The sequence below is a fragment of the Stegostoma tigrinum genome, chromosome 2 (genome assembly GCF_030684315.1).
Source record: "Stegostoma tigrinum isolate sSteTig4 chromosome 2, sSteTig4.hap1, whole genome shotgun sequence".
NCBI classification, from domain to species: Eukaryota; Metazoa; Chordata; class Chondrichthyes; order Orectolobiformes; family Stegostomatidae; genus Stegostoma; species Stegostoma tigrinum.
The window spans coordinates 140,613,221-140,639,436 of NC_081355.1; the positions used below are offsets into that span (position 1 = coordinate 140,613,221).

Below are 26,216 nucleotides of genomic sequence, written 5' to 3' on the forward strand. Positions count from 1 at the left end.
CTAAAATATCTAGCCTGTGTTCTTTTGTGAGAGAAAAATTGTACACTGATTTTTGTATAGACGTACATTCCCAACAGGCTAAATACACAGAAATATGAATAATGGCCCTTGAGCCATTCAATTAGATATTCGATAGGGGTATATTGAGCAGAGTTATAATAACCTAATTATGGAAAATGTGACATTGCCAACAATGAAATTGATTCTAATTTTTAGCAATTTATGATTTGAGGAAAGGTTAAATTGGACATGGGTGTTTTTTTTGGGAAAAGGGAAGCCTGCAAGTTTGTGAAAGCAATTGACAAAATTGATGTTGGGGAAATTGTTCAATGTGTGAAGTTTTCAATTAACACGGACAAAAGCTGAGTATTACTTATTCAGGAATAAGGAGGAAGTAACGTGGACTGTAGAAGAGGTTACTGCTGTAGCACATTGAGAGAAGATGTTGGAAAGCACATTTCAGCCCTGATTCTATGATCAATATTGAAGTAACAGTTGACCTTGTAATGAAAAAGAGCACTTAAGGATCTCTGGTGTGGATTTCTGTCTTTTCAACAGCAAATTTATTCTGGCAGCAAGTCTTGGGGAATCTACAGGGGTCCAGTAACTGTGAAGTAAGTAGTGAATCACATTGGAATATTTCCACAGACTGCAAACCAATAAGTAAAATATACTGAACTTTTTACTTACTGTTTGTACAGTTCTAATAAAATAATTGCAATATGCAAATCAGATTATAGTAGAAAGAAACATTTTTATACTGTATGCAAAATTTGGGATTGGACGTATACCGTTGTGTCTCCTGAACCTACTCTGCCATTTGATTAAAATCGTGGCTGATCTGGTTGCAGCTCTGACTCCACTTTGCATTCTGTCCATCAAAACCCTTGACGTACTTGTTGATTAAAATCCTATTCAAATCAGCCTTGACTATGTTGAATGACCTTCTGTACCGTAGGGAAGAAAGTTGTATTGACTAATGGTGAAATTTGCCATTCCACATATATAAAATTAGTTTCTTAGGACATGAAGTTGTTCAGTAGTAACTATGAACTTAATACGTCAGGGGCAAAAAAAACGTAATTGTAACTTCTGGTAGAGTTTTCTCATTGGTTCAGTGATTTCTACTTGATTGCTGTCAGAGGGTATTCAATAGTATAGGTATCTGAAAATGTACAATTCCTGACAGCAACTTTTGGGCTTTTGCATTTAATTACATATGCAGTCTGCAGAGGTTGTTGTCCGTTTCAGAGACGTATTGACACAACACTGACATCGCTGCTGAAAAATGCAGGTTGTTGTGCGATTCCCTCTTTACTTTGCTGTTGTATGCAACCTATTTACAGTACTTCGCAGATTTTTTGGTTAGCTGTCTCACCCATTATTTTCAGTAAAATAACTTGTGTGCAACCTTCAGGTTATCTTCTCGGTTGCTGCATGAAAATGAAGCAAGCTGGTTGGCTTTTTTGGTTTTTGAACACAATTTTTACATTATTCTGAACAAGCAATTGCTTTCAAGTGTGTTTACTGTAGAAGTGTATATGGTTTATGTTTACATGTAAGCACATATTTAAATATGTTGATGAAGCCAGCATTGCTGTTGATTATTAATTAGAGGTTAGGATTATATTTTTAAGCAGTGTAAATGAAGTGCACAAGTCCATATTTCATTGGTAATGGCACCAATTAAACCACTTCTATGCAATTCTTGTGTTAAAAATTACAGAGCCATCGTTATACAGCATGACCAGACGTTCCAATCTGAGCTAGTCCCATTTGCCAACATTTCGCCCATATTCCTCTGAGCCCTTCCTATTCATATACTCGTCCAGTTGCCTTTTAAATATTGTAATTGTACTGCCTCCACCAATACTTCTCGCAGCTCGTTCCATACATGCACCACCCTCTGCTTGAAAAGGTAACCCCTCAGGTGCTTTTCAAATCCTTCCCATCTCACTTTTAAATCTATGCCCTCTAGTTTGGGATTAACCACAAGTCTATCAAGTGAACAAAGATTATGTTTAATGAATAATGGTGCCTGTGGAAAAATAAATTGAAATTTGGTAATACAAGGAAAAGAAAATTTTAGAAAGCTATTTAACTGTAATCCTATGATAATAATGGTAGGGTCTGAAGACTGAGGTTTATATTGAAAGATATTACTTAATTTTCAATTTATTTTGGTCCTATTCATCATGATCTCTTGTTACTCTACCATTGACAGAGAACATTCAGGTTATTGATGTAGACTAAAGAAAAACTTCTCCATTATATCGTTTGAGTCTATGTTAGTGAATTATATGTTGCTTTGTTTGGGTTTGTAAGGTTTTGGAGTAGATCTGTAACTCGGGTTGTGGGTGTTGAGGTTAGTCAGCTTGCCGAGTTGGTTTGTTGTTCTGCAGACATTTCGTTACCTTGCTTGATAATATCTTCAGTGCTGGCTCTGATGAAGCGTTGATGTGTTTTCCCACCTGGCTTTTAAATTCTGGGGTCCGTTACGATGGATTGCCTCACTTCCGGGTTTCCTCCCTAGTGCAATGAACATGTACAACAAGTGCTCACCCGAACTAAGGACCCACTCCCCGCCATGAACAGGACCAGTGTCACCTACAAGATCCTGTGCAGAGACTGCGAGAAACGCTACATCGGCCAAACAGGAAGGAAACTAACAACAAGTGTACATGAACACCAACTGGCTACAAAAAGACACGACCAATACTCGCTCATCTCAATCCACGTGGACACGGAGAGCCACGACTTCGACTGGAACAACAACATGGTCCTGGGACAAGCCAGGCAGAGACAAACATGAGTATCCCTGGAAGCATGGCACTCCACGAGGCATGTTATTAATAAACACAGTGAACTCGACCCCATATACATTCCACAATGGAGGAAACCCGAAAGTGAGCCAATCTATTGCAGTGGACCCCAGAGTTTAAAAGCCAGGCAGGAAAACACACTGACACTTCTCAGAGGCTGCACTGAGGAGGTTACGAAGCATGGTAATGAAACGTCTGCGGAACAACAAACCAGCTGGGTAAGCCAACTGACCTCTGTTTGGGCTTACAATTTAATGGAAAGTGAAGGTCAATGTCCTGCCTATTATTTGCAAGCTTCAAAAATGTAGTTCATCAGGTGATCTTATTTAGAAGTTTGAGCTGAGCAAAATGATATGAATTGCTTTTAACTTTAGACTCTTGCAGAACAATATTAACTTATTAATTTAAAATGTTCAGAAAGGTTTAGTCACTTTTTTTCTTTTCAGAAACAAACAAAACTGCCTTCAAAATTAAACATTAGAAGAAATTGCACTAGAGTAGTGGGATTATTTAGGAATTTAAGTTGCTGTGTAGCATTTTAATACTTTGAAATATGTCTTTATTAAAAATGCACTGCACACATCAATTCAAAAATGTTTAGTGCTAAGTGATTAAGAAACTCTAAAACATTACATATTTTTGTGCTTGTTTCATATTAAATATTTTCCTGATACTTATACAAATTCACAGACTCAGTTCTTTTGTTGAATTTTAATGATTTAACTTTTTTACAAAGAAAATTGATTTTTGTCCAGACCAGATTTTTCTATTTTTGTTCGCTTATTTTCCTGTCTGTATTTAGGCAGTAAGCATGAATGTGTGCACATGATCAAACAGCTGTAGCAGAGGATCAAATCTTGAAGCAGCTGGTTCTATCTTTTTAACTAAATCTCATTCACATACCGAATGGTACAATATACATTGAAAATTGATCAAGTGCAGCAGGAAACAAAAGTTCAGTTTATGATTCAAAGTAGTATTTGTTGGTTTGTTAAGGATGGCAAAGTGCCAGTCAAGGAATGCTCTTATCAAGTCAAAAAATCATGTTTTGAAGTCTTTTTAACTTGTTTGTGATAATAAACAGGTGGAATTAGTTTAAAAATTTTTGAAAGGCGTGCCTTTTTCTCCCATGAATCTAGGGAAGGAACATCTAAAGGTTTTACAGTTGAAATATTATTACTCCTTAAGTTCGTTCCAGAAATTCTGAGGCAGGGAAATATGATTATTGATTGTGGTCAGCTCGTTAGGTAATTTGCTAAGTTATCCAGATCAATGAACTGCCAGGCTTTATCTTTAGTTTGTGCTCACTAAGCAAGTGTTGGGCAGATCATTATTGGTTTATTGGTTAAGCAGGGAAATGTAGTTCAGGGTACTTGTCTGATTGCTACTATGCTAGAACCATGTAAAACACACATTTGGCCTACACTGGAGTATTGTGTCCAATTTCAGGCGCCATATCTTTAGGGAGGACATGAAGACTTGTGACGATGAGTGTAGAAGATATTCCCTAGAATGGTTCCAGTAAACAGGGATTATAGTTACCTGGATAGATTAAGAACATCTGGGATTGTTCTCTTTGGGTTGAGAAGATTCAAAGAGATTTGCTCGACATGTTTAAAACCTTGAAGTATTTAGATAGAGAAATGAAAGAGAAACTGTTTCCAGTAGCAGATAAATGGGTAACTGGAGAGTACAGACCAATGGTAAAAGAACCACAGATAGATGAAGAAAAGTTGTAACCTTATGAATGGTTAGGATTTGACATACACTGCCAGTAGGATGACAGATACAGATTCCATAGTAGCCTTTAAAGGGAAATTGATAAATCCTATTAGAATATATCTATATCTGAGAAATGGGAATAAGATTCCAGAAATTGGGAATAACTTGGTTGCTGTTAGAAAGAGCTGGCCAATTGCCTCGGCTTTTTTGTTCTTTATTCTTTTGTGGGATGTATTTCTGACAAGGCTAGCATTTGTTGTTCAACTCTAATTACCTTTGAACTTAATGCTTGTTCATTTCACAAGAGTTAAGCACATTGCTTGGACTATGGAGTCACACACACAGCAGACCTGGTAAGAACAGCAGATTTCCTTCCCTAAAGGATGTTAGTAAACCAGATTGTTGTGTATGCTAGTTTCATGGCCACTATTACTGAAACTAACTTTGCAGTTCCAGATTTCTTAATTAAAAATTTACATTTCAGTAGCTGGCATGTCCCTCTAGCAGCAGATTAGGTCTGGATGACTCATCTGATAACATTCCCACTATATCACCGTCTCTCTTTCCTATCGTCTGTGGTGTATTAATAATCTGCGTCGAAACTGCAATTCCCATCAATCGTATAGGCCGTGAGGGTCATGATTTACGAAAAGTATTAGTGAAAAAAGAGTGGATACAAAAAGTACGATATACAGAGAGGTCTTGAAATACCTGAGCATTGATCTTACTGAAGTGCGGATGCTAGAACTGAACAAATTGGTGTGTTACCGGTTTAAAAACTTCAATAGATTTGTAATATCCAGGTTGAGAAACCAATCCATCAGCACCTGTGAGATATTGATTCTATTGCTTTGGTTCACCATTACCAGCTGTTAATCCCATGCATCAAAGAATACCAAATCTCAATCCCCTCCTTCAAAGAAATTATGTTAGTACCTCCAGAGCTCACAAGAAATACAGGTCAAGCCAGCTTCCTCTTTGAAGGTGTAAATTGACCCCAAATTAATGTATGTTCCTAAAATAAAACTTTTGGTATTCCGTAGATTTGGAAGGTAAATATCATACATTAGAGAATGGAAAATATCAGGCATTGCTGCAAGACTGGTTTCATGGATTTCGATGATTATTTGTGTTAGATTGTTTAATGGTGACATCCTTGAAGCTTCCATTCACATTCTGGTACCATTGTTTTGTCATTCTGTATCTGTTTAGATTGTAAAGCTTGAGTCTTAAAATTAATAAAATGTGAGGCTGGATGAACACAGCAGGCCAAGCAGCATCTCAGGAGCACAAAAGCTGACGTTTCGCGCCTAGACCCTTGATCAGAGAGGGGGATGGGGAGAGGGAACTGGAATAAATAGAGAGAGAGGGGGAGGCGGACCGAAGATGGAGAGTAAAGAAGATAGGTGGAGAGAGTATAGGTGGGGAGGTAGGGAGGGGATAGGTCAGTCCAGGGAAGACGGACAGGTCAAGGAGGTGGGATGAGGTTAGTAGGTAGATGGGGGTGCGGCTTGGGGTGGGAGGAAGGGATGGTGAGAGGAAGAACCGGTTAGGGAGGCAGAGACAGGTTGGACTGGTTTTGGGATGCAGTGGGTGGGGGGGGGGGGGGGGAGAGCTGGGCTGGTTGTGTGGTGCAGTGGGGGGAGGGGACGAACTGGGCTGGTTTAGGGATGCAGTAGGGGAAGGGGAGATTTTGAAACTGGTGAAGTCCACATTGATACCATTAGGCTGCAGGGTTCCCAGGCGGAATATGAGTTGCTGTTCCTGCAACCTTCGGGTGGCATCATTGTGGCAGTGCAGGAGGCCCATGATGGACATGTCATCTAGAGAATGGGAGGGGGAGTGGAAATGGTTTGCGACTGGGAGGTGCAGTTGTTTGTTGCGAACTGAGCGGAGGTGTTCTGCAAAGCGGTCTCCAAGCCTCCGCTTGGTTTCCCCAATGTAGAGGAAGCCGCACCGGGTACAATGGATGCAGTATACCACATTGGCAGATGTGCAGGTGAACCTCTGCTTAATGTGGAATGTCGTCTTGGGGCATGGGATAGGGGTGAGGGAGGAGGTGTGGGGGCAAGTGTAGCATTTCCTGCGGTTGCGGGGGAAGGTGCCGGGTGTGGTGGGGTTGGAGGGCAGTGCGGAGCGAACAAGGGAGTCACGGAGAGAGTGGTCTGTCCGGAAAGCAGACAGGGGTGGGGATGGAAAAATGTCTTGTGTGGTGGGGTCGGATTGTAAATGGCGAAAGTGTCGGAGGATGAAGCGTTGTATCCGGAGGTTGGTGGGGTGGTGTGTGAGAACGAGGGGGATCCTCTTAGGGCGGTTGTGGCGGGGGTGGGGTGTGAGGGGTGTGTTGCGGGAAATACGGGAGACGTGGTCAAGGGCGTTCTCGATCACTGTGGGGGGAAAGTTGCGGTCCTTAAAGAACTTGGACATCTGGGATGTGCGGGAGTGGAATGTCTTATCGTGGGAGCAGATGCGGCGGAGGTGGAGGAATTGGGAATACGGGATGGAATTTTTGCAGGAGGGTGGGTGGGAGGAGGTGTATTCTAGGCAGCTGTGGGAGTCGGTGGGCTTGAAATGGACATCAGTTACAAGCTGGTTGCTTGAAATGGACATCTCAGTCTCCATCTCAGGCCCAACCTTCAGTTCACCTGGGCCATCTCCAGCACATCCCTCACCTTCCTGGACCTCTCAGTCTCCATCTCAGGCCCTCCTGGACACCACCCCCAGGCCTCCTACCCTCCCTCGACCTCTTCATCTCCAACTGCCATCGAGACATTAACCGCCTCAACCTCTCCACCCCTCTCACCCACTCCAACCTCTCCCCCGCAGAACGGGCAGCCCTCCGCTCCAACCCCAACCTCACCATCAAACCCGCAGACAAGGGTGGCGCAGTGGTAGTATGACGCACTGACCTCTACATCGCCGAGGCCAGACGCCAACTCTCCGACACCACCTCCTACCGCCCCCTCGATCATGACCCCACACCCGAGCACCAAACCATCATTTCCAACACCATTTACGACCTCATCACCTCAGGGGACCTCCCACCCACAGCCTCCAACCTCATTGTTCCCCAACCCCGCGTGGCCCGTTTCTATCTCCTTCCCAAAATCCACAAACCTGCCTGCCCTGGTCGACCCATCGTCTCAGCCTGCTCCTGCCCCACCGAACTCATCTCCACCTATCTGGACTCCATTTTCTCCCCTTTGGTCCAGGAACTCCCCACCTACGTCCGTGACACCACCCACGCCCTCCACCTCCTCCAGAACTTCCAATTCCCTGGCCCCCAACACCTCATATTCACCATGGACGTCCAGTCCCTATACACCTGCATTCCGCATGCAGATGGCCTCAAGGCCCTCCGCTTCTTCCTGTCCCGCAGGCCCGACCAGTCCCCCTCCACCGACACTCTCATCCGTCTAGCTGAACTCGTCCTCACACTCAACAACTTCTCTTTTGACTCCTCCCACTTCCTACAGACTAAGGGGGTGGCCATGGGCACCCGCCTGGGCCCCAGCTATGCCTGCCTCTTTGTAGGTTACGTGGAACAGTCCCTCTTCCGCACCCTCACAGGCCCCAAACCCCACCTCTTCCTCCGGTACATTGATGACTGTATCGGCGCCGCCTCTTGCTCCCCAGAGGAGCTCGAACAGTTCATCCACTTCACCAACACCTTCCACCCCAACCTTCAGTTCACCTGGGCCATCTCCAGCACGTCCCTCACCTTCCTGGACCTCTCAGTCTCCATCTCAGGCAACCAGCTTGTAACTGATGTCCATTTCAAGCCCACCGACTCCCACAGCTACCTAGAATACACCTCCTCCCACCCACCCTCCTGAAAAATTCCATCCCCTATTCCCAATTCCTCCGCCTCCGCCGCATCTGCTCCCACGATAAGACATTCCACTCCCGCACATCCCAGTTTACCAAGTTCTTTAAGGACCGCAACTTTCCCCCCACAGTGATCGAGAACACCCTTGGCCGCGTCTCCCGTATTTCCCGCAACACATCCCTCACACCCCGCCCCCGCCACAACCGCCCAAAGAGGATCCCCCTCGTTCTCACACACCACCCTACCAACCTCCGGATACAATGCATCATCCTCCGACACTTTCGCCATTTACAATCCGACCCCACCACACAAGACATTTTTCCATCCCCACCCCTGTCTGCTTTCCGGAGAGACCACTCTCTCCGTGACTCCCTTGTTCGCTCCACACTGCCCTCCAACCCCACCACACCCGGCACCTTCCCCTGCAACCGCAGGAAATGCTACACTTGCCCCCACACCTCCTCCCTCACCCCTATCCCAGGCGCCAAGACGACATTCCACATTAAGCAGAGGTTCACCTGCACATCTGCCAATGTGGTATACTGCATCCACTGTACCCGGTGCGGCCTCCTCTACATTGGGGAAACCAAGCGGAGGCTTGGAGACCACTTTGCAGAACACCTCCGCTCAGTTCACAACAAACAACTGCACCTCCCATTCGCAAACCATTTCCACTCCCCCTCCCATTCTTTAGATGACATGTCCATCATGGGCCTCCTGCACTGCCACAATGATGCCACCCGAAGGTTGCAGGAACAGCAACTCATATTCCGCCTGGGAACCCTGCAGCCTAATGGTATCAATATGGACTTCACCAGTTTCAAAATCTCCCCTTTCCCTACTGCATCCCTAAACCAGCCCAGTTCGTCCCCTCCCCCCACTGCACCACACAACCAGCTCAGCTCTCCCCCCCCCCCCCCCCCGCCACCCACTGCATCCCAAAACCAGTCCAACCTGTCTCTGCCACCCTAACCTGTTCTTCCTCTCACCCATCCCTTCCTCCCACCCCATTCCGCACCCCCATCTACCTTCTAACCTCATCCCACCTCCCTGACCTGTCCGTCTTCCCTGGACTGACCTATCCCCTCCCTACCTCCCTACCTATACTCTCTCCACCTATCTTCTTTACTCTCCATCTTCGGTCCGCCTCCCCCTCTCTCCCTATTTATTCCAGTTCCCTCTCCCCATCCCCCTCTCTGATGAAGGGTCTAGGCCCGAAACGTCAGCTTTTGTGCTCCTGAGATGCTGCTTGGCCTGCTGTGTTCATCCAGCCTGACATTTTATTATCTTGGAATTCTCCAGCATCTGCAGTTCCCATTATCTCTTAAAATTAATGTTCACATTCAACCGTTTTAACTACTTTGAAGAACTAAGTGCCAATGTACTTGAAACGTATTGATGGAGTGTCATATTTTATCAATTGCATAGCTCTTTGCTTAGAAATTTTGAAATGTTTGAATGTATCATAATCATTGTTTTCTTTGTCTTTCCGTGTTTATTGAATCCTTTAAGACTTTCCATACACTTGTGAAAATTTCAAAGGTAATCAACAGAATGTGGTGAATAACTTTTGAATTTACTTTAATCTGACAGTGCTATAATCTTAATTTATTTTTTAACTGATTTTCAACACAAAATTGTGCATGCTTTCAGAAAGCTAGATTAACATTTTCAGCTGTTTTTAGTGCTGAAGTGTGAAACACAAACATGAAAGGGATTGGAGAAATACAAAAACGCAGCTGATAAAATATGGATTGTATTGAACGCTAAATGTTTCATGATAATGAACTTTCACACAGTCGTGCACAAGCATCAAAGCACCTTCTTTGGTGTTTGTTGCAGCATGAAGCACATTGAATTCACTGCTGTGAAGTGTACAAGGTCATGCACAGTGTAAATACCTTTATTTTGTCTGAATTAGTAAATAACTAGTTTGTTTATGGCAAGTTACCAGTCAATACTTTCACCTGTTGATTAACTTCTTATCTACAACAAAATGCCCTTTAATCTTAATACTACTTTTTTGAAGAAAGAAAGCCATTGTTGGGTGTCTTATGATGCTGTCTATGCACACAAACTTGTAACAATATTAACTTTGTCGACTGGATTTTAAACAGACTGTGTGATGTCCTTGTACTGGCTGCTAGATTTGTTTCTTCTGAAGTAATTGTTGCACTTCCTAAAATTGTGCAAAACTAGTTCAGCAATCATCCTCTGCTTTGAGGATGACTTCTATTCATGGTCACAAGCATTTGCTGTGGCTCTTCAGGCGACCGTACAAGCCAATTCTTGACACACAAGGCAGCATGAACTAAGAGGTAACGGCGTTAAGAGTGCAAGATTTGCTTTCTTATCCTTTTTCTCTGTACCAATAAGACTTTGTTACTCAAGGTCTTGATTGATAAGTTGTTGCCATTTTGAATGATTGTTAACAAACTGTTCCTACCATTGCTTCCGTGCTTCAAGGAGAGCTTCAGAGTATCTTTCATGTGTATTGAGTCATAGAGTTGTACAACACGGAAACAGGCCTTTTGGTCCATCTCAACCATGCTGACCAAATATCCTAAGTTAACCTGGTCAACTTTTGGCCCATATCCTTCTAAATCCTCCTTATTCATGTACCCATCCATATGCCTTTTAAATGTTGTCGTACCAGCCTCCACCACTTCCTCTGGAATCTCATTCCATCCATGCACCACTATCTGTGTGAAGAAGTCGCCCCTTGGTCACTTTTACGTCTTTCCCCACTCACCTTGAATATATACCTGCTAATTTTTGGAGTATTCTTTGTGTTTACCTGGAATTTTGGATGGGTGGAGAAAGCTTTTTGGCCATTTGTGTCTGGTCTATTGAACTTGATTTTGTAAGAATTTTGCCTGAATATTTGTGGTGCTGGCTTCAGTGACATGAGTGTTTTATTGGCATGAGTGTTTTATACACCATCTTACCATTACTGAAGGATACAAAAGGGGCATTGCAGATTGAATTTTCTGTAGTGTTCTTACTGTGACTGATTAATGGAAGTGTTGTGACAACAGTTGCTATAGTATCTATTGACTGCACCCAAATAGACGGCTACTTATGAGGGCCTTAGGCGCCATCACTGCCCACGTGATCCTAATAGGATGGTGGTCATAGTTCAATGACGAATTTTCCACTGTAACCACCTGTATTCCTCTGCAGTTTCTACCATTGAGAAATTTTTGTACAACCCTTTATCTGAACACGCCTGCCATTGGTGGCCCTATCAAGAGCAGAAGCTGCCAACAACATCAGTGAAGGGGTCTTATATGTACACAGCCTCCCTACACTGTTAATGTGCCAATTCCCACTTTTGCAGAATTAATCACCGAAGGTAATGGGGAAACACAGCATCTGTGGAGAGAGAAATCGAGTTAACATTTTGAGTCCAGTATGACTTTCAAAACTGAGAGTTTGGAATATGGTTGTTTTTCTCTGTTGACATGGGTGAGATGTCTTCAGTTTCTGGGACTCGATATTGACTTCCATAACTTGAGTGTATGGCCTCGGTCCTCCAATTTTGTGACACTTAGTCCTTTTGGCAATGTCTTGTTGACTTTTCTCTAGCAAAGTACATCCATTTTCTCCTTTTCACGTCTTTATTTGCACCCATTTTACATCTCTCATTCTCCTTTACCATCATTAGCAATGTCTTTTTCTTTTGCTCTGGGCATCCGAACCATCTGTTCCACTCACTCCTCCTCCCGCTCAGTCAATGTCATAAAAACCATCATTATCATGTTTCTTGCAGTTCTGAAGAGGTCGTATCCGACTGAAAATGTTAACTCTGTTTCTCACTCCAGATGCAGTAAGGCCTGCTGAGGTTCAACAGTGATATTTCTCATTTCGGATTTCCATTATCATCAGTAATCTGTTTTAGTCGTACAGAATTCCTCCTTTTTCCTAATTTTCTTGCCCCACTTGACGATGGTGGTGACTTGGACGTGGTGTCCCTTCATTAACTTGACATAGTGACCATTTTATTCTGTGTTCAGGAGTTTTTCAAACATTTGGTAGTGTGTAAATGTAACACAGCCAGACCAGGGATAACGAGGTGTGGAGCTGGATGAACACAGCAGGCCCAGTAGCATCTTAGGAGCAGGAAAGCTGACGTTTCAGACCTAGATTTCTGATGAAGGGTCTAGGCCCGAAACTTCAGCTTTCCTGCTCCTACGATGCTGCTTGGCCTGCTGTGTTCATGCAGCTCCATACCTTGTTATCTTGGATTCTCCAGCATCTGCAGTTCCTATTATCACAGCCAGACCAGACCCATCCTTATTAATTAGACATCAAGCTTTTGCCCAATAATTATTCCTAACCAATGATGAGCAAATAATATTGAAAAGAAGCTACTGTAACCAACTTTCTTCTTTAATTTTCCCCCCGCCCCTCCCATCCATTAATCCAATACATTCTGAAGCTACTGAGACCAATTGTGAGTTTTGTTCATCAGATCCATTAGGTTGGCATGAGGTATGGTGTTTTCTGGTCTCTGTGGTTAGGTTTTACTGAAGTGGAGTAAGGGGAATGGTTAGCATTTTGAAATAACATTCAAACTGCATGCCTTAAATTTAAGTAAATATTGATTTGAACCTGAGATACTTCTGATCAAGTGAGAGTTTCTACTTACTTTTCCACTCATGGTTCTGGTAATTTATATAATTCTGAAATGTTTGCAATAGTACAAGTGTTATGTAAAACATATTTAAATAAAGTGCTTATTTCAACTACCATAACTTGTATTTATCCCTTTTTATCTGACAGTTTACTCTGTTTTAGTTTTTATATCTATCTGCTCCTCCACACTAAGTCTTCGGAAAACTTGGGCTATATTTGTTGATTTCTGTACAGGTGTGCTAATTTCCATGCTGTTTTTTGCAGAGCCTTGTTGTGCTTGTATATCATTTAGCTTAAATTGCTTGTTTGCTAGGACCACTGAAAAGCTTTCTATGCTGCTTGTCAATGGCAGCTGTCTATTTAAATGGTTACCTATGAGTGATTTAGTTTGGGTTTGGAGAGATAAAGACAGAATTTCAGATTAGATTCAGATGTTGTTGGATTTTGATTATGTAGCTACCCCATTCTTTTGGAACAATTGTTATGATGATGTAATGTTTACAAATAGAAGTTTTGAGGTTTGTTATTTTAAATTCTGGCCAGAATTATTAATTTTTCATGTTCTGTTCTGCAGTAGCAAGTTGCCGGAATTTGCAGAGAAAATCTTATTCCTTGCTCTGAGGAAATTCCTGGAATATGTAAAATGTTTGCCTCTAATTATGGATGGAATTTACCGTAGTGAACTTATTCAGTTTTGACAATGTATTTCTCACTTAATGATTTTTCATCTAATTTCAAAATGTCAAATGTTAACTGAAGTATATTTCTTAAATTTTTACTCTTGAGATGGGAATAGTGTTTTGAAATATGGTACTTGCTGCCCACTTCAGTTGCCCTTTTTGATGCAAAGTTGTGGCAATGCATCCTGAATTTGTTTTTGTTCAATTCCTAATAAAACTTCAGTACAACTGCGTGATTTGGTAAGCCACTTCCAATTAAGAATCATTGGCGTGCTAGAATCACGTGAAGATCAGGTGAGGTGGCCACAGCCAGGACATGAGTGGATCTGTTATGTGTATGACACTCCAACAGCTTAAATTTCTAAATTTCTTGAAATTGAATGTGCAGTCTTAACTGCATGGCAAATTTGAGTGTAGATTTTCAGGATTCCTTATCCAGTAATGTAAGTTATCGGTACAGCTTGGATCTCTCACAATGGTGTTTAATGATAATGTCACCTGGTTTGCATGTAAGCCATCTATATAATATTGTTATGGCCTCAACCAGACAGGGTCTCATTTGATGGCACATTTTCTGGTATGATGCTTATGCATAGCAACAAACTGCTGTCAATTTTCGGGCAAGGCATAACAGCATCTTTTTTCATAATATAGAACTTCAATAATTTACTACTTGATTTGGTTTATTTTTAAGGAAGGAACACTATTTTTAACAACAATTTTTTTTTATCCACCATGAGATTTTAAAATAATGAAGTTGTAAATGAAAAAGCAATTTCTTATCTTCAGGCATTAAGTGCCTTTTCAATAGTTGCAGAAGCAGGGATAGGAATTCTGTTTTAAAGCACTTGATTTATAAAAACAAAAGTGAATGAGTTGCATTTACATAGGACTTGATCATTTCTCAAGGTGTTATTGTAATTTTTGCAATGTACAATGATTGTTGTGTGGGCAAATGCAGCAACCATAACCCAAAAGTCATGTGAATAATTGAATGAGAGAGCAAGGCGTAGAGCTGGATGAACACAGCAGGCCGAGCAGCATCAGAGGAGTAGGAAAGCTGACGTTTTGGGCCTAGACCCTTCTTCAGAATAATTGAATACCTTTTTGATGGTGTTTGAAGCAGAAATGGTTGATAACAAAAGTTGAAAAATTCCACGCCCCTTTTCAAATACTACCATGGGATTTTTAATGATCACTTCAGATGGATCCTTGATTTATGGTCACATTAGCATAACTTTAATTTGTGTAAAATGAAGGATAAACTAAATGTGAAACCTAAAATATAGAGATTAAAATGTTGAAAGTTTGCAGGTTCCTCAAAGCTCTCACAAAAAGAAAAACTGTCAGATATCTACAGCAGGCCTGACTGCATCTACTAAGTGAAAAGGAAATATAATTGACCAAACACTGCCAATCTTAAAAACTAACTTATTTGTTTCTTTGCAGATTTTGTTGGACCTGATATTGCATTTTTCATTTCATTTTTTTTAAGAATCCTGAAATGATTAAGTTATTAACATAGTTTATTGATATCAGTGTTTTATTTTGCAAACTTGTCATTGTGAGACAAAAATGCAGTGCTTGAATCTCCAGGTTTGTTTCATGGGAGAGAGACTTTGTTTTCATGGGAGAAAGACTTTATGCTTTTTTTCCTCTTCTTTCAGGAACTGGGCCTTGGTAAAGCTTCCCTGTCTGCATTTGGGTTTGTTGGTGCAGCGATTGAAATCATCCTGATTTTGTATCCTTTTTCCCAGTCATGTCTGTTAACAAGTATTATAAACAGTTTTCTGCGACAGTGGTATTTTACTAAGAGTTGGGTCTAGGAAAACAGTCGTGATGGCTTGGACCTGTTATGACAGATACTTGAGAGAAATTCTTTGTTGTATCCAACTCTAAGGAAGTGAAGGAGATGGTTAAGAATATGAATGAAACCTTGCATTCCTCACTCTGCAGAGGTCCTTTTCCTTAATTCTCACAGCTATCTGATGGTGTCCTCTGTCGTCGGCTTCTATAGCCTCCGGTTCTTTGCAGCCCTTACTCCCACGAAAGACGACACAACTATGACAAAGGTATGGTGGGCAGAGGTGATGATGTATATGTGGCCCCTCTTGTAATGAGACAGCTGGCAGGTTTTCTTCAGTAATTGCCTTTAATGGCTCATTTGCAATGACCAATATTTGTTTGTGTGCTGCGTAAATACAAACTGGAAGATTTTCATAAAACTAGGTAGTGAAGAAAAAGGATGTACTCTGTTTAGTTTGGATGGTGTCCATTCAGTTGTAAATAGCTTGCGATGGAAGGCTTGTTAACTAGCTATAGAAATCCAGTGAAAGGACTTTTCTTCAAAGGAAACATCTGCTAATGAGTAACTTTAATTGAACTAATTGTACCTCTAATGCTAGCATATAAGCCATAGAATTCAGTTTATTTAGAGTGTCTACAGAAACCTGTTCTTCAAAGCGTAGCACTAAGATTGAAGATCTAAAACTTCAAAACTGCTTAGAGACAGATGGTGCCATCTCTGTTTTGCATATATAAACTAGAGATTTAAGATTATCACTGTACCATGGTTTTTGTGGCAACATTGTTAGAATCCTTTTTCTGTTATTTAAGCAGGTTGAAAAGAATTTTTAAAAATCCACAATACTCTGTATAATGATAAGTGTTGTATGCAATCAAGATGTGAGTGCAAACTAAACTTGGATTTTGTCTGAAAGAAAACTTCAAGTGACTGCTTATTGCAAACTAAATCCCTAAATAGGAATTTTTTTCAACAAAAGTGTTCTTTTAATCCTATGTAATGTTTTTAGAAGGAATTATTTATCTATTGCTGTGATTGCCTTTTTGAATTTTTCTAAGGAGAAGGATGGCAGCTGCTCTGCTGACCATAAAGCAGGATTATCGACAACTGTGGTTTAATTTCAAAGTTGAATCTTAGATCTTGGTTGAATTTAGCAGTTTTGTAACATTTGACTACATCTTGCTGGTTTGCTACTCAAACTAAATACTCCTCCCAAAATGGGGGACATTTTGTATCCAGTGAGACCAAAATATAATTCACTAAATTTTTAAATCAGATGTGATGTACAAACCTGTAATAGCTTTAATTCTTTGAAGTTTCAAAATTACTTTTGTCATACTACTGTTCTGTTCTCATCTAACACTGTACTCATCTTGATTTGTAAGTCATACACTTGATATTTGTTTGTTTTCATGTTTTTCTTTCCCTTTTACAGATTATTGGAAATTGTGTCTCAATATTGGTCCTTAGTTCTGCATTACCGGTTATGTCCCGAACCTTGGGTAAGCTGTGTTTTTTTGTTGTTAAAATACTGAACTATGTCAAAATGTAGACTTGTGGTTTAAAATATGGCTGTTGTAATGTATGTTTCAATATGTTGTATTTGTTTGTTTTTAGACCTACAAATAAGTAAAATTTAAACACCAAAATTCTGAACAGTAAAAATCTAACATTGTAGTTAGCACGGTTTGATAGTTTTGAAAGAGTTTCTTTTAGGCGTGGAAAAAAGGTCGTGGTTGACAAGTGTGTTTTGCATGAGGGGAAGTGAGTAGTGGTTCCCCCACAGATTATTGTTGGGACGTATTCAGTTAATGTAGATAAATGAACATACAGACTTTATGAACCAACCACACATTTTCTGTAATTATCTAGTTTACTAAGGTCCCAGTAGGACAACCAGGAAGCATGTACGCATTTCCAGATGGAAGTGTCCACCCCTCCGCTTGGTTATGGTCGCTTTGTAGTGGTGGGACCACATATTGGGATTATGTAAGGAGGGGAATAATTTATTTAAATTACACTCCTGCACTTGCTGGACCTGTTTCAACTTCCAAATGTCACAAGTGTTTCACTTGTGCAGGACAATGTAGTGCTAACCTTCAGACTGCTACCTCACCATCTTTCATTGGGTGGTACAATGCTTGCAACTGAGTTGCTGATTTCTTTTTTTTATTTTGGATAATTATGGTTTGTTGGTGTGTTTTCTTCCAAATGTATTTCTTTGTGCTGAGCAAACTAGCTGCTGTTACTTTTGTCGTCTATAATCATAACTGATCTTGTTGAATTGCTTTTGGAGCAAGAGGACAAGAGTAAGCCAGCAGGAAGGTTTCAGGGAGCGGAGTAACTGCCACAAAAAGGATGAGGAGGGTACTGATCTACTCGGCTGTGTAACATTTCCTGGCAGTCAAAAGGGCTGCCATAGTAGCCGTCTGAAACACTATGACAACTGCACGCTACACTGTAGTTTTGCAGCAACTCGGACTTGGACTCCTCCATCATCTATGATATTGTGTGGAAAATTTCTGGGACGCTACCTCACTGTACCTTGTGTTTCTTGGCCGATGCCTTTGAGTCATCTTCAAAAGCCTATGCAAGATCTTTTCTGATAATGCTCGTTGCAACTGCCTCTCCAGTCCATAATAGCTAGAACATAGAACATAGAACATAGAACAGTACAGCACAGAACAGGCCCTTCAGCCCACAATGTTGTGCCGACCATTGATCCTCATGGATGCACCCTCAAATTTCTGTGACCATATGCATGTCCAGCAGTCTCTTAAATGACCCCAATGACCTTGCTTCCACAACTGCTGCTGGCAACGCATTCCATGCTCTCACAACTCTCTGCGTAAAGAACCTGCCTCTGACATCCCCTCTATACTTTCCACCAACCAGCTTAAAACTATGACCCCTCGTGCTAGCCATTTCTGCCCTGGGAAATAGTCTCTGGCTATCGACTCTATCTATGCCTCTCATTATCTTGTATACCTCAATTAGGTCCCCTCTCCTCCTCCTTTTCTCCAATGAAAAGAGACCGAGCTCAGTCAACCTCTCTTCATAAGATAAGCCCTCCAGTCCAGGCAGCATCCTGGTAAACCTCCTCTGAACCCTCTCCAAAGCATCCACATCTTTCCTATAATAGGGCGCCCAGAACTGGACGCAGTATTCCAAGTGCGGTCTAACCAAAGTTTTATAGAGCTGCAACAAGATCTCACGACTCTTAAACTCAATCCCCCTGTTAATGAAAGCCAAAACACCATATGCTTTCTTAACAACCCTGTCCACTTGGGTGGCCATTTTAAGGGATCTATGTATCTGCACACCAAGATCCCTCTGTTCCTCCACGCTGCCAAGAATCCTATCCTTAATCCTGTACTCAGCTTTCAAATTCGACCTTCCAAAATGCATCACCTCGCATTTATCCAGGTTGAACTCCATCTGCCACCTCTCAGCCCATCTCTGCATCCTGTCAATGTCCCGCTGCAGCCTACAACAGCCCTCTACACTGTCAACGACACCTCCGACCTTTGTGTCGTCTGCAAACTTGCTGACCCATCCTTCAATTCCCTCGTCCAAGTCATTAATAAAAATTACAAACAGTAGAGGCCCAAGGACAGAGCCCTGTGGAACCCCACTCACCACTGACTTCCAGGCAGAATATTTTCTTTTGAAGAGCTGGCAGCGGTGCAAATGAACTTCACCTGTGGGGCCAACCTGCATGTGGAGTTCCTTCTGCAAGAAAGAAGTCATGTGTTGAAGTTTCGAAGCATGAGCTTATCTTGGTGGAGAGCTAATATGAAATATGAGTGAGATATATCTGTAAAATGTGAGATTGGATTCAGTGATGTAATGATAAGCGTAAATATGGGAATGCAGTACAGTAGGGTTTGGTGCAATGATCAAGTGTGTGAAAGGGACAAATGTTCTGAGGGTTGTGATTGCAGGGTCTGTCCGGGTGCATGTTTTAGCTCCATTCATTGGCACACCCTTCACTTTGTTGAAAGTGCACTGCCTCCACATACCATTAGTGCATATACAAGATGAACAGACAACCAAAAAGCAGAAGTAGCCCCTTTAGCCCTTCAAATGTGCTTTGTCATTTAATAAGGACATATCTGATCTTCTTGTAACCTCAAATCTACATTCCCACTTACTTCCTTCTCGCTCCTTGTTTATAATGAAGCATTACAGCAACTTGAGAAGAATGCTTGAGCACCATCTAAACTGATTAATTTCTAGCACCAGGAAGAACTAGGGCAGCGCCGTACATAACAGCACCACCAAGTCACACACCATCATGATTTGGAGTTCTGTTGCCATTCTTCCATCATTTTTGGGTTCAAGTACAAAACTTCCTCCTGAACTGCTGTGCAGTATACCAACAACTTGAAGAGACTGCATCAGTTCAAGAAGATAGCTCACTACCACTTTCTCAAAGTGGTTATGAATGAACAATAAATGCCAGCTTTTTCACCAAATTTCCACATGGAGTCAGAGAGCCTTAGAGATGTACAGCGTGGAAACAGACCCTTCAGCCCAACTCGTCCATGCTGACCAGATATGCTAAATTAATCTAGTCCCATTTGCCACCATTTGACGCATATCCTTCCTATTCATATACATATCCAGATGCCTTTTAAATGTTGTAAATGTACCAGCTTCCACCCTCTGCGTGAAGTAGTTGCCCCTTAAGTCTTTTTTTTAATCTTTCTCTTCTCACCTTCAACCTGTGTCCTCTAATTTTGCACTCCATTATCCTGAGGGAAAAGACCCTGGCTATTCAACCTATCTGTGCCCCTCATGATTTCATAAACTTCTATAAGGTTACCCCTCAACCTCTGACTCTCTAGGGAAAATAGCCCGACCCTATTCAGCCTCTTACAGCAACATCTTTGTTCGTCTTTCCTGAACCCATTCAAGTTTCAAAACATCCTTCCTCTAACAGGCAGACCAGAATTAAACACAGAATTCCAAAAGTGGCCTAAACAATGTCCTGTGCAGCTGGAACATGACCTCCCAACTCTGATACTCAATGTACTGACCAGTGAAGGCAAGCATGCCAAACACTTCCTTCACTTTCCTGTCTACCTGTAAGTTTACTTTGAACGAACTGTGAACCTGCACGCCGAGGTCTATTTGCTCAGCAACACTCCCCAGGTCCTTACCATTAAGTGTACGAGTCCTGCCCAGACTTGCCTTTCTAAAATGCAACACCTCATATTTATCTAAATTAAACTCTATCTGACACTCCTCGGCCCACCTGCCCATCCAATCAAGGCCCCATTGTACTCTAAGGTAACCTTCTTCACTACACTACCAATTTTGGTGTCATCTGCAAATTTACTAACAATACCTTCTGTTGTTCTATATATGAACTACTACGAATGTCTCCATTAGATTCCAATCCATAATTCACTCCCACCTCAAGTATTTATCTAATATTTAATGGCTGTGTGATTATTAATTTGTATTTTATAATTCTTCGATCCCTCTCAAAATACACATTGTGTTGTGGTGTGTCAAAATGATTAATGAATAGTTTAGCCTAAAAGTACTTTGCAAACTGGAAGGCTCACTTTGCCGTCATTTTACTTTATGTCAGACAGATGGAAAGAACTGAAATATCAGAAAAACTTTAACTACCTTGTCGTTAGGCTTTTCGATGATGAATGTTGGCCAGGCAGATCTAAGTGGAAAGGTGTAGAAGCGGTAAAGAGCTTAAGTGAGAAATGAGATGTTGTTTCTCGAACGCGTGTTGTACTTTGGCACGGTGCAACAGGCTCAGGACAAAAATGTCAGCACAAGGGTGAGAGAGTTTATTAAAATGACCAGCAACTAGGTCAGTTTCTACAGACAAAGTGATCACACAGTCTGCTTTTGGTCTTGCCAACGTAAAAGACTGCAACAAGTACAAGTAAAATGCTGCTTCACCTGAAATGTGTGCTTGGAACCTGGGGCAGTGAGGAAGGCGGAAGTGAATGGACAATTGTTGCATCTTCTGTGATAGCACGGGAAGGTGTCATGGATGATTGGAAGCACTTTACAGCCTCTAGGATGCGATTTGAATTACACAACTTCAGAGCTTCATCACATGACATCACTCCCCCATTTCTCCTGCGTTCGTCCCCCAATCATCTGTTTCCCCCCCGCCCACCATAATTGGCAATCATCTGTCTTTTGCTTTGCACTAGACCTCTACACCATTTTTGCCCTCCACTGAGATCCTCCACCTCTGTCAAAAATATGCAAAACAACACTTCTCTAAAGCTTTCAGTTCGGCATAGTCATGTCGGACTCTGGGTACAAACCTCTGTTTTTCCATCCATGGACGCTGCCAGCTCTGCTGAGTCTCTTCAGCACTTTCTATTTTTGTTTCCTGACTACTCCTCCTGGTTGTCTTCTGACCAGCCTCTGTTACAGCCAGAAGTGAGATTCAGATTTTTAACACTTTAACCATACCCTCCTATCTCCACTGGACTCCACGTGACTCAAATCCTCCCATTTCCTGGGGGTTAAATCTCTCCCCTGTCACTCAATTTTGTAATATATTAAAGTAAACAAGGCCACCTTCAGCAGATGCAAGCTATGTACAAGTCACTGTATCCTAGCAGTGAATTAGAGACCAAATGTATGCACCTTCTGGCCAAAAATGATTTTTTAAAAAATCTGATAATCTATATGGAGAAGCATGGGTGCCGTCATGCTGTCCGTCCTTAACTTGCTGTATCCCAAGCCAAGATTTTCTAGTAAAGCTTAAAAACTGGCCTTTATCCAATAACATGGAACATTGTCAGCTGGTATGTCCTGTATACAAGAAGCAGAACAGATCCAACCCTGGCCAACTTCAGCCCTATCACTCCACTCTCAATAGTCAGTAAACTGATGGAAGGATCTCCAATGCTGCTGCCAAGCAGCACTTGCTCAGCAGTAATCTGTTCGTTCATGTTAAGTAGTGTTTTCCAGGACCATTTGGTTCCTCACCTCGTTTCAGCTTTGGTTCAAATATGGACAAAGGAGCTGAACTTTCATGGGGAAGTGAGACTGTTTGCACTTGATAACAAGACTACATTTTGAGTGTGGTACCAAGAAGCCCTAGCCCTAGCTAGCATCAATGGGAATCAAGATGAAAATTCTGTGCAATTGGACTCACACAAAAATGATGTTTGTGGTTGTTGAATGTCAGTCATCTCTATCACAGGGCATTGTTGCAGGAGTTCCTCAGACCCAGCAATCGTCAGCTGCTGAATCCACGACCCTCCTTCCATTATAAAGTCATAAATGGGGATGTCCACTCATGTCCGGACAAATTTCAGCATTATTTATGACTTCTCAGATAATGAAGCAGTCCGTGTCCAAATGCAGCAAGGCCTGGTCCATTTCCAGTGACACTTGCTTCACATGAGTTACAGGCAATGTCCATGTGTAACAATAGAGAATCTAACCATCAACTGCTTGACGTTCAATGGCATTAAAATCACTGAAACCCACTATCATCATCCTGGAGGTTACAGCTGACCAGTGGTCAGAGTTCTGCAGCAGATAACTCAGCTTACCTGACGCACCCCACCAAAGCCTCCCCACCATCTCCAAAGCACAAGTTAGGAATGTGATGGAATATGTCCCACTTGCCTGGATGAGTGCAGCTTCAGCAAAACTCAAAAAGCTTAACACCAGGACAGCTCAGTGGACTGACACCTTGACCACAAACATACATGCCCTCCATCACTAACACTTAATAGCATTCGTGTGTGCCATCTACAAGATGCAGTGCAGAAATTCATCAAGGCTCCTTTGACAACAGCTTTCAAACTCACAACCGCTACCATCTAAAAGCAAAAAGTAACAGCTGAAGGAAAAACCATCTGGTTAAATATTTGATGGATATAAATCATACATATAGCAGCTAAATATGAACTGTACAGTTTTTTTCATCTAAGCTCCCATGAGCTTATTTACTGTATTTGCTGTTGAAAAATGATACATTTGTGTGAGCTTTGCGTCTTGCATCCATCAAGTCATTTCATAATGCTAATTAAAGAGGAAGAGCAGTGTTTATACTACATGAGTGGAGACTGGTTGATTGACAAGTGGACTCTGGCAGAGGCATCGCCGTGGAGAATGCACCTATTCATGCTGATTGACAATTAATTGCCAGAATTTTTAAAAGGATTTTTAACAATGTTGACTCTGCCTCAGTAATTTCTCTGAGAAATTAATCAGCCATCACTATTACCTATTTTGTTGAGTTAAACAGGTGCAATGTGTGTACATGACCGTTCTGTCTGCGTAGGACACTGTCTTGTGTAATGTTATATGTAGCCTGCAGTATGTGTAAGTGCATCAGAATATGAACCTGACTGACAGTTATGAACGGGTTGTAAGCATAATTTTTTTTACACATTGAGGATTATTGGGCAAATGTTATCCAATTGCAGCATTACGTCTAATGTTGGACATGACATTACAGGCTTTATAAGTGCAAGCAGGTTGGCTGTGGTCTGTGCCTTGTTGTGAGCAATCACAGGGCAATGTTGTTTGATATAATGTATCAGTCTTTGGGATGTACAGCCTACATATTTGGCAAAGGAAATGTGATAGGGTATCCTCAGTCAGAGAATAGGAGGCTCAGAGGACTAAATGAATTAACAGTTGGGAGGATGAGGCAGGTACAAGTTTTTGAATGGAGATGTGGTATGCCATAGTGAGAGTTGTAGATCATTAGTTTTGGTGACCTTAGAGTAGCAGAGGATGAGTGAATGTGAGGTATCAGAAAGAAGATTGTGGCACTTCGCCTTATAGAGTATAGAACATTATTGACCAAGAATCAGTACAAACCCAGACCAATAAATGGATTCAGGATGGCTGTGATTGGTAGCATGTCCTCCTTTGCTGGTTTGCCAAATAGGGAATGGCCGTCCTCTCACATATCCGGTCCTCCAGAGCCTCTAGGCCCAGTCCAAAAGTCGGGTTGAAGCTTTATCTTTCAGGCCATGTTCTCCAGAGTGTTGGTTGAGCACTATGGTGTGGCAGGGGAATCGTCATGATTATTTTAAACCTAAGATCGCTAATATGCATTTGCTGGTCAATGCATGAGCTACACATGAAGTACAGTTTCGTGGCAGATGTTTCGTATTACTGAATCTATGTATTTCCTAGCAGGCCCTTGCTCCACAAAACATGCCCACCTCTCACTGTAGACCAGACAAATAAACTCACTCCACCTCCTTTGGCCCCTGTTTTTCTTCTTTATTGGGTAGTTAAGGTTTAGTTGAAGTTTACATGATATCTAGTTGATGTTATTATGATTGGCTTACAGTATCCACCTGCTGGTCTGGATTACCCCTCCATCTTCATGCTCCTTGTTGTGTTGATGTTCCTATCATTTCAACCAGCTTCCATGTTTCTCGTGTTCCTGTCTGAATCCGTATTTCACCATAAATATCCCGAATTTTCTGTTCAACCCACGGTTTTCCACGTTGCCATGCTCATTGTAGAGATGCACTTGCCTTCCATTGAATTTTGCATGGTGGTGACTTGTGAAAAAACCCAATATCTCCTATGCTTTACCATATTGTATCTTAAATCTGGAGTTGTGCTCCTTCAATTTGATTGTTTCTCTCCCCGTCACTTCATAATACAGTCTATTCCCAGACTTGAGTTTCCAACTTTGCCTAGCACTGTGTCAACTACGCCCAGATGAGAAGACTGTGGCTCAGCCCCAGACTGACTTGAGTACAGCCCAGTGCCTAGACTGATGTTTCTACAGTTTCTCAACTGGTATGCTTGTAATTCCCGGACTGGTTGGAATGTCACGTGGATTGTTGCCTTGGCTTAATTTCTTGACGTTAGTAGAACTAAATGACAAACTGACCATGGCCAACCCCCTGTACTGTAATTGAACATGACCCTGACCACTTTGATATCTCCTTTATGTCCCATTAAGTATTGGCCCCACTTTGATTTTCAGACATGGCCATTTGGTTGAAGCATGTGCAGTGTGTCTGCCTCGTAAGCTGGTAGCACAGGCTATAGGTGTGACTTGATGTAGCTTGATGCTGCATGGCAGCCTATCTGGACCTTTAATTGCTTAATGCTACCAAAACATGACACGCTGTTTGCCTATCTGTCTGTGGACAAAGCCCAATGCAAGTCAGCTGTTGAAAGCCTGTAAATTTTCATTGAGCATCCATGTGCTAAAATGCAATGCAAGCCAGAGATGCTGTGAACCTCAAAGTAAATGCAAAGTGAGTCAGTGCTAGAAAAACCAGCTGAGAGATTTACTATGTATCATGTAAGGATGCATGTTTGTCCGTGTACACAGTGATCTGGCAGAAGCACATAACACATAAATGTCCTTGAGCTCCAAAGCTTCAGTGTTGGAGTGGTGTGTGTGTGTTCTGAAAGTAACTGTGCTGATGTGGTCAGGCTAGTAGCTTGGCGATGCCTAGTTACTAGGAGAAACTGTAGAAGAAGGGTGACAGGTTATTGAAGAAGGCATTCGGCATGTTAGCCTTTATTGATCGGTGCACTGAGTATAGGATTTGGAAGGTCATGTTGTGGCTATACAGGACATTGGTTCGGCCATTTTTGGAATATTGCATTCAGTTCTGGTCTCACAGCTATAGGAAAGATGTGAAACTTGAAAGGATTCAGAAAAGATATACAAGGATGTTGCCAAGGTTGGAGGCTTTGAGCTACAGGGGGATGCTGAATAGGCCGAA

General features: G+C 41.9%; 1 protein-coding gene across 4 annotated transcripts in view; it reads left to right on the forward strand.

Annotated features, from left to right (window-relative positions):
* lmbr1 (limb development membrane protein 1) overlaps positions 1–26,216 on the forward strand; it is a 282,617-nt gene that overhangs the window by 217,210 nt on the left and 39,191 nt on the right. For all 4 annotated transcript variants that reach the window (XM_048557443.2, XM_048557452.2, XM_048557460.2 and 1 more), the window contains 3 exons: positions 15,359–15,432; positions 15,673–15,763; positions 16,931–16,997. In XM_048557443.2, the coding sequence (XP_048413400.1) occupies positions 15,359–15,432; positions 15,673–15,763; positions 16,931–16,997 (232 nt within the window). The remainder of the gene's footprint in view (positions 1–15,358; positions 15,433–15,672; positions 15,764–16,930; positions 16,998–26,216) is intronic.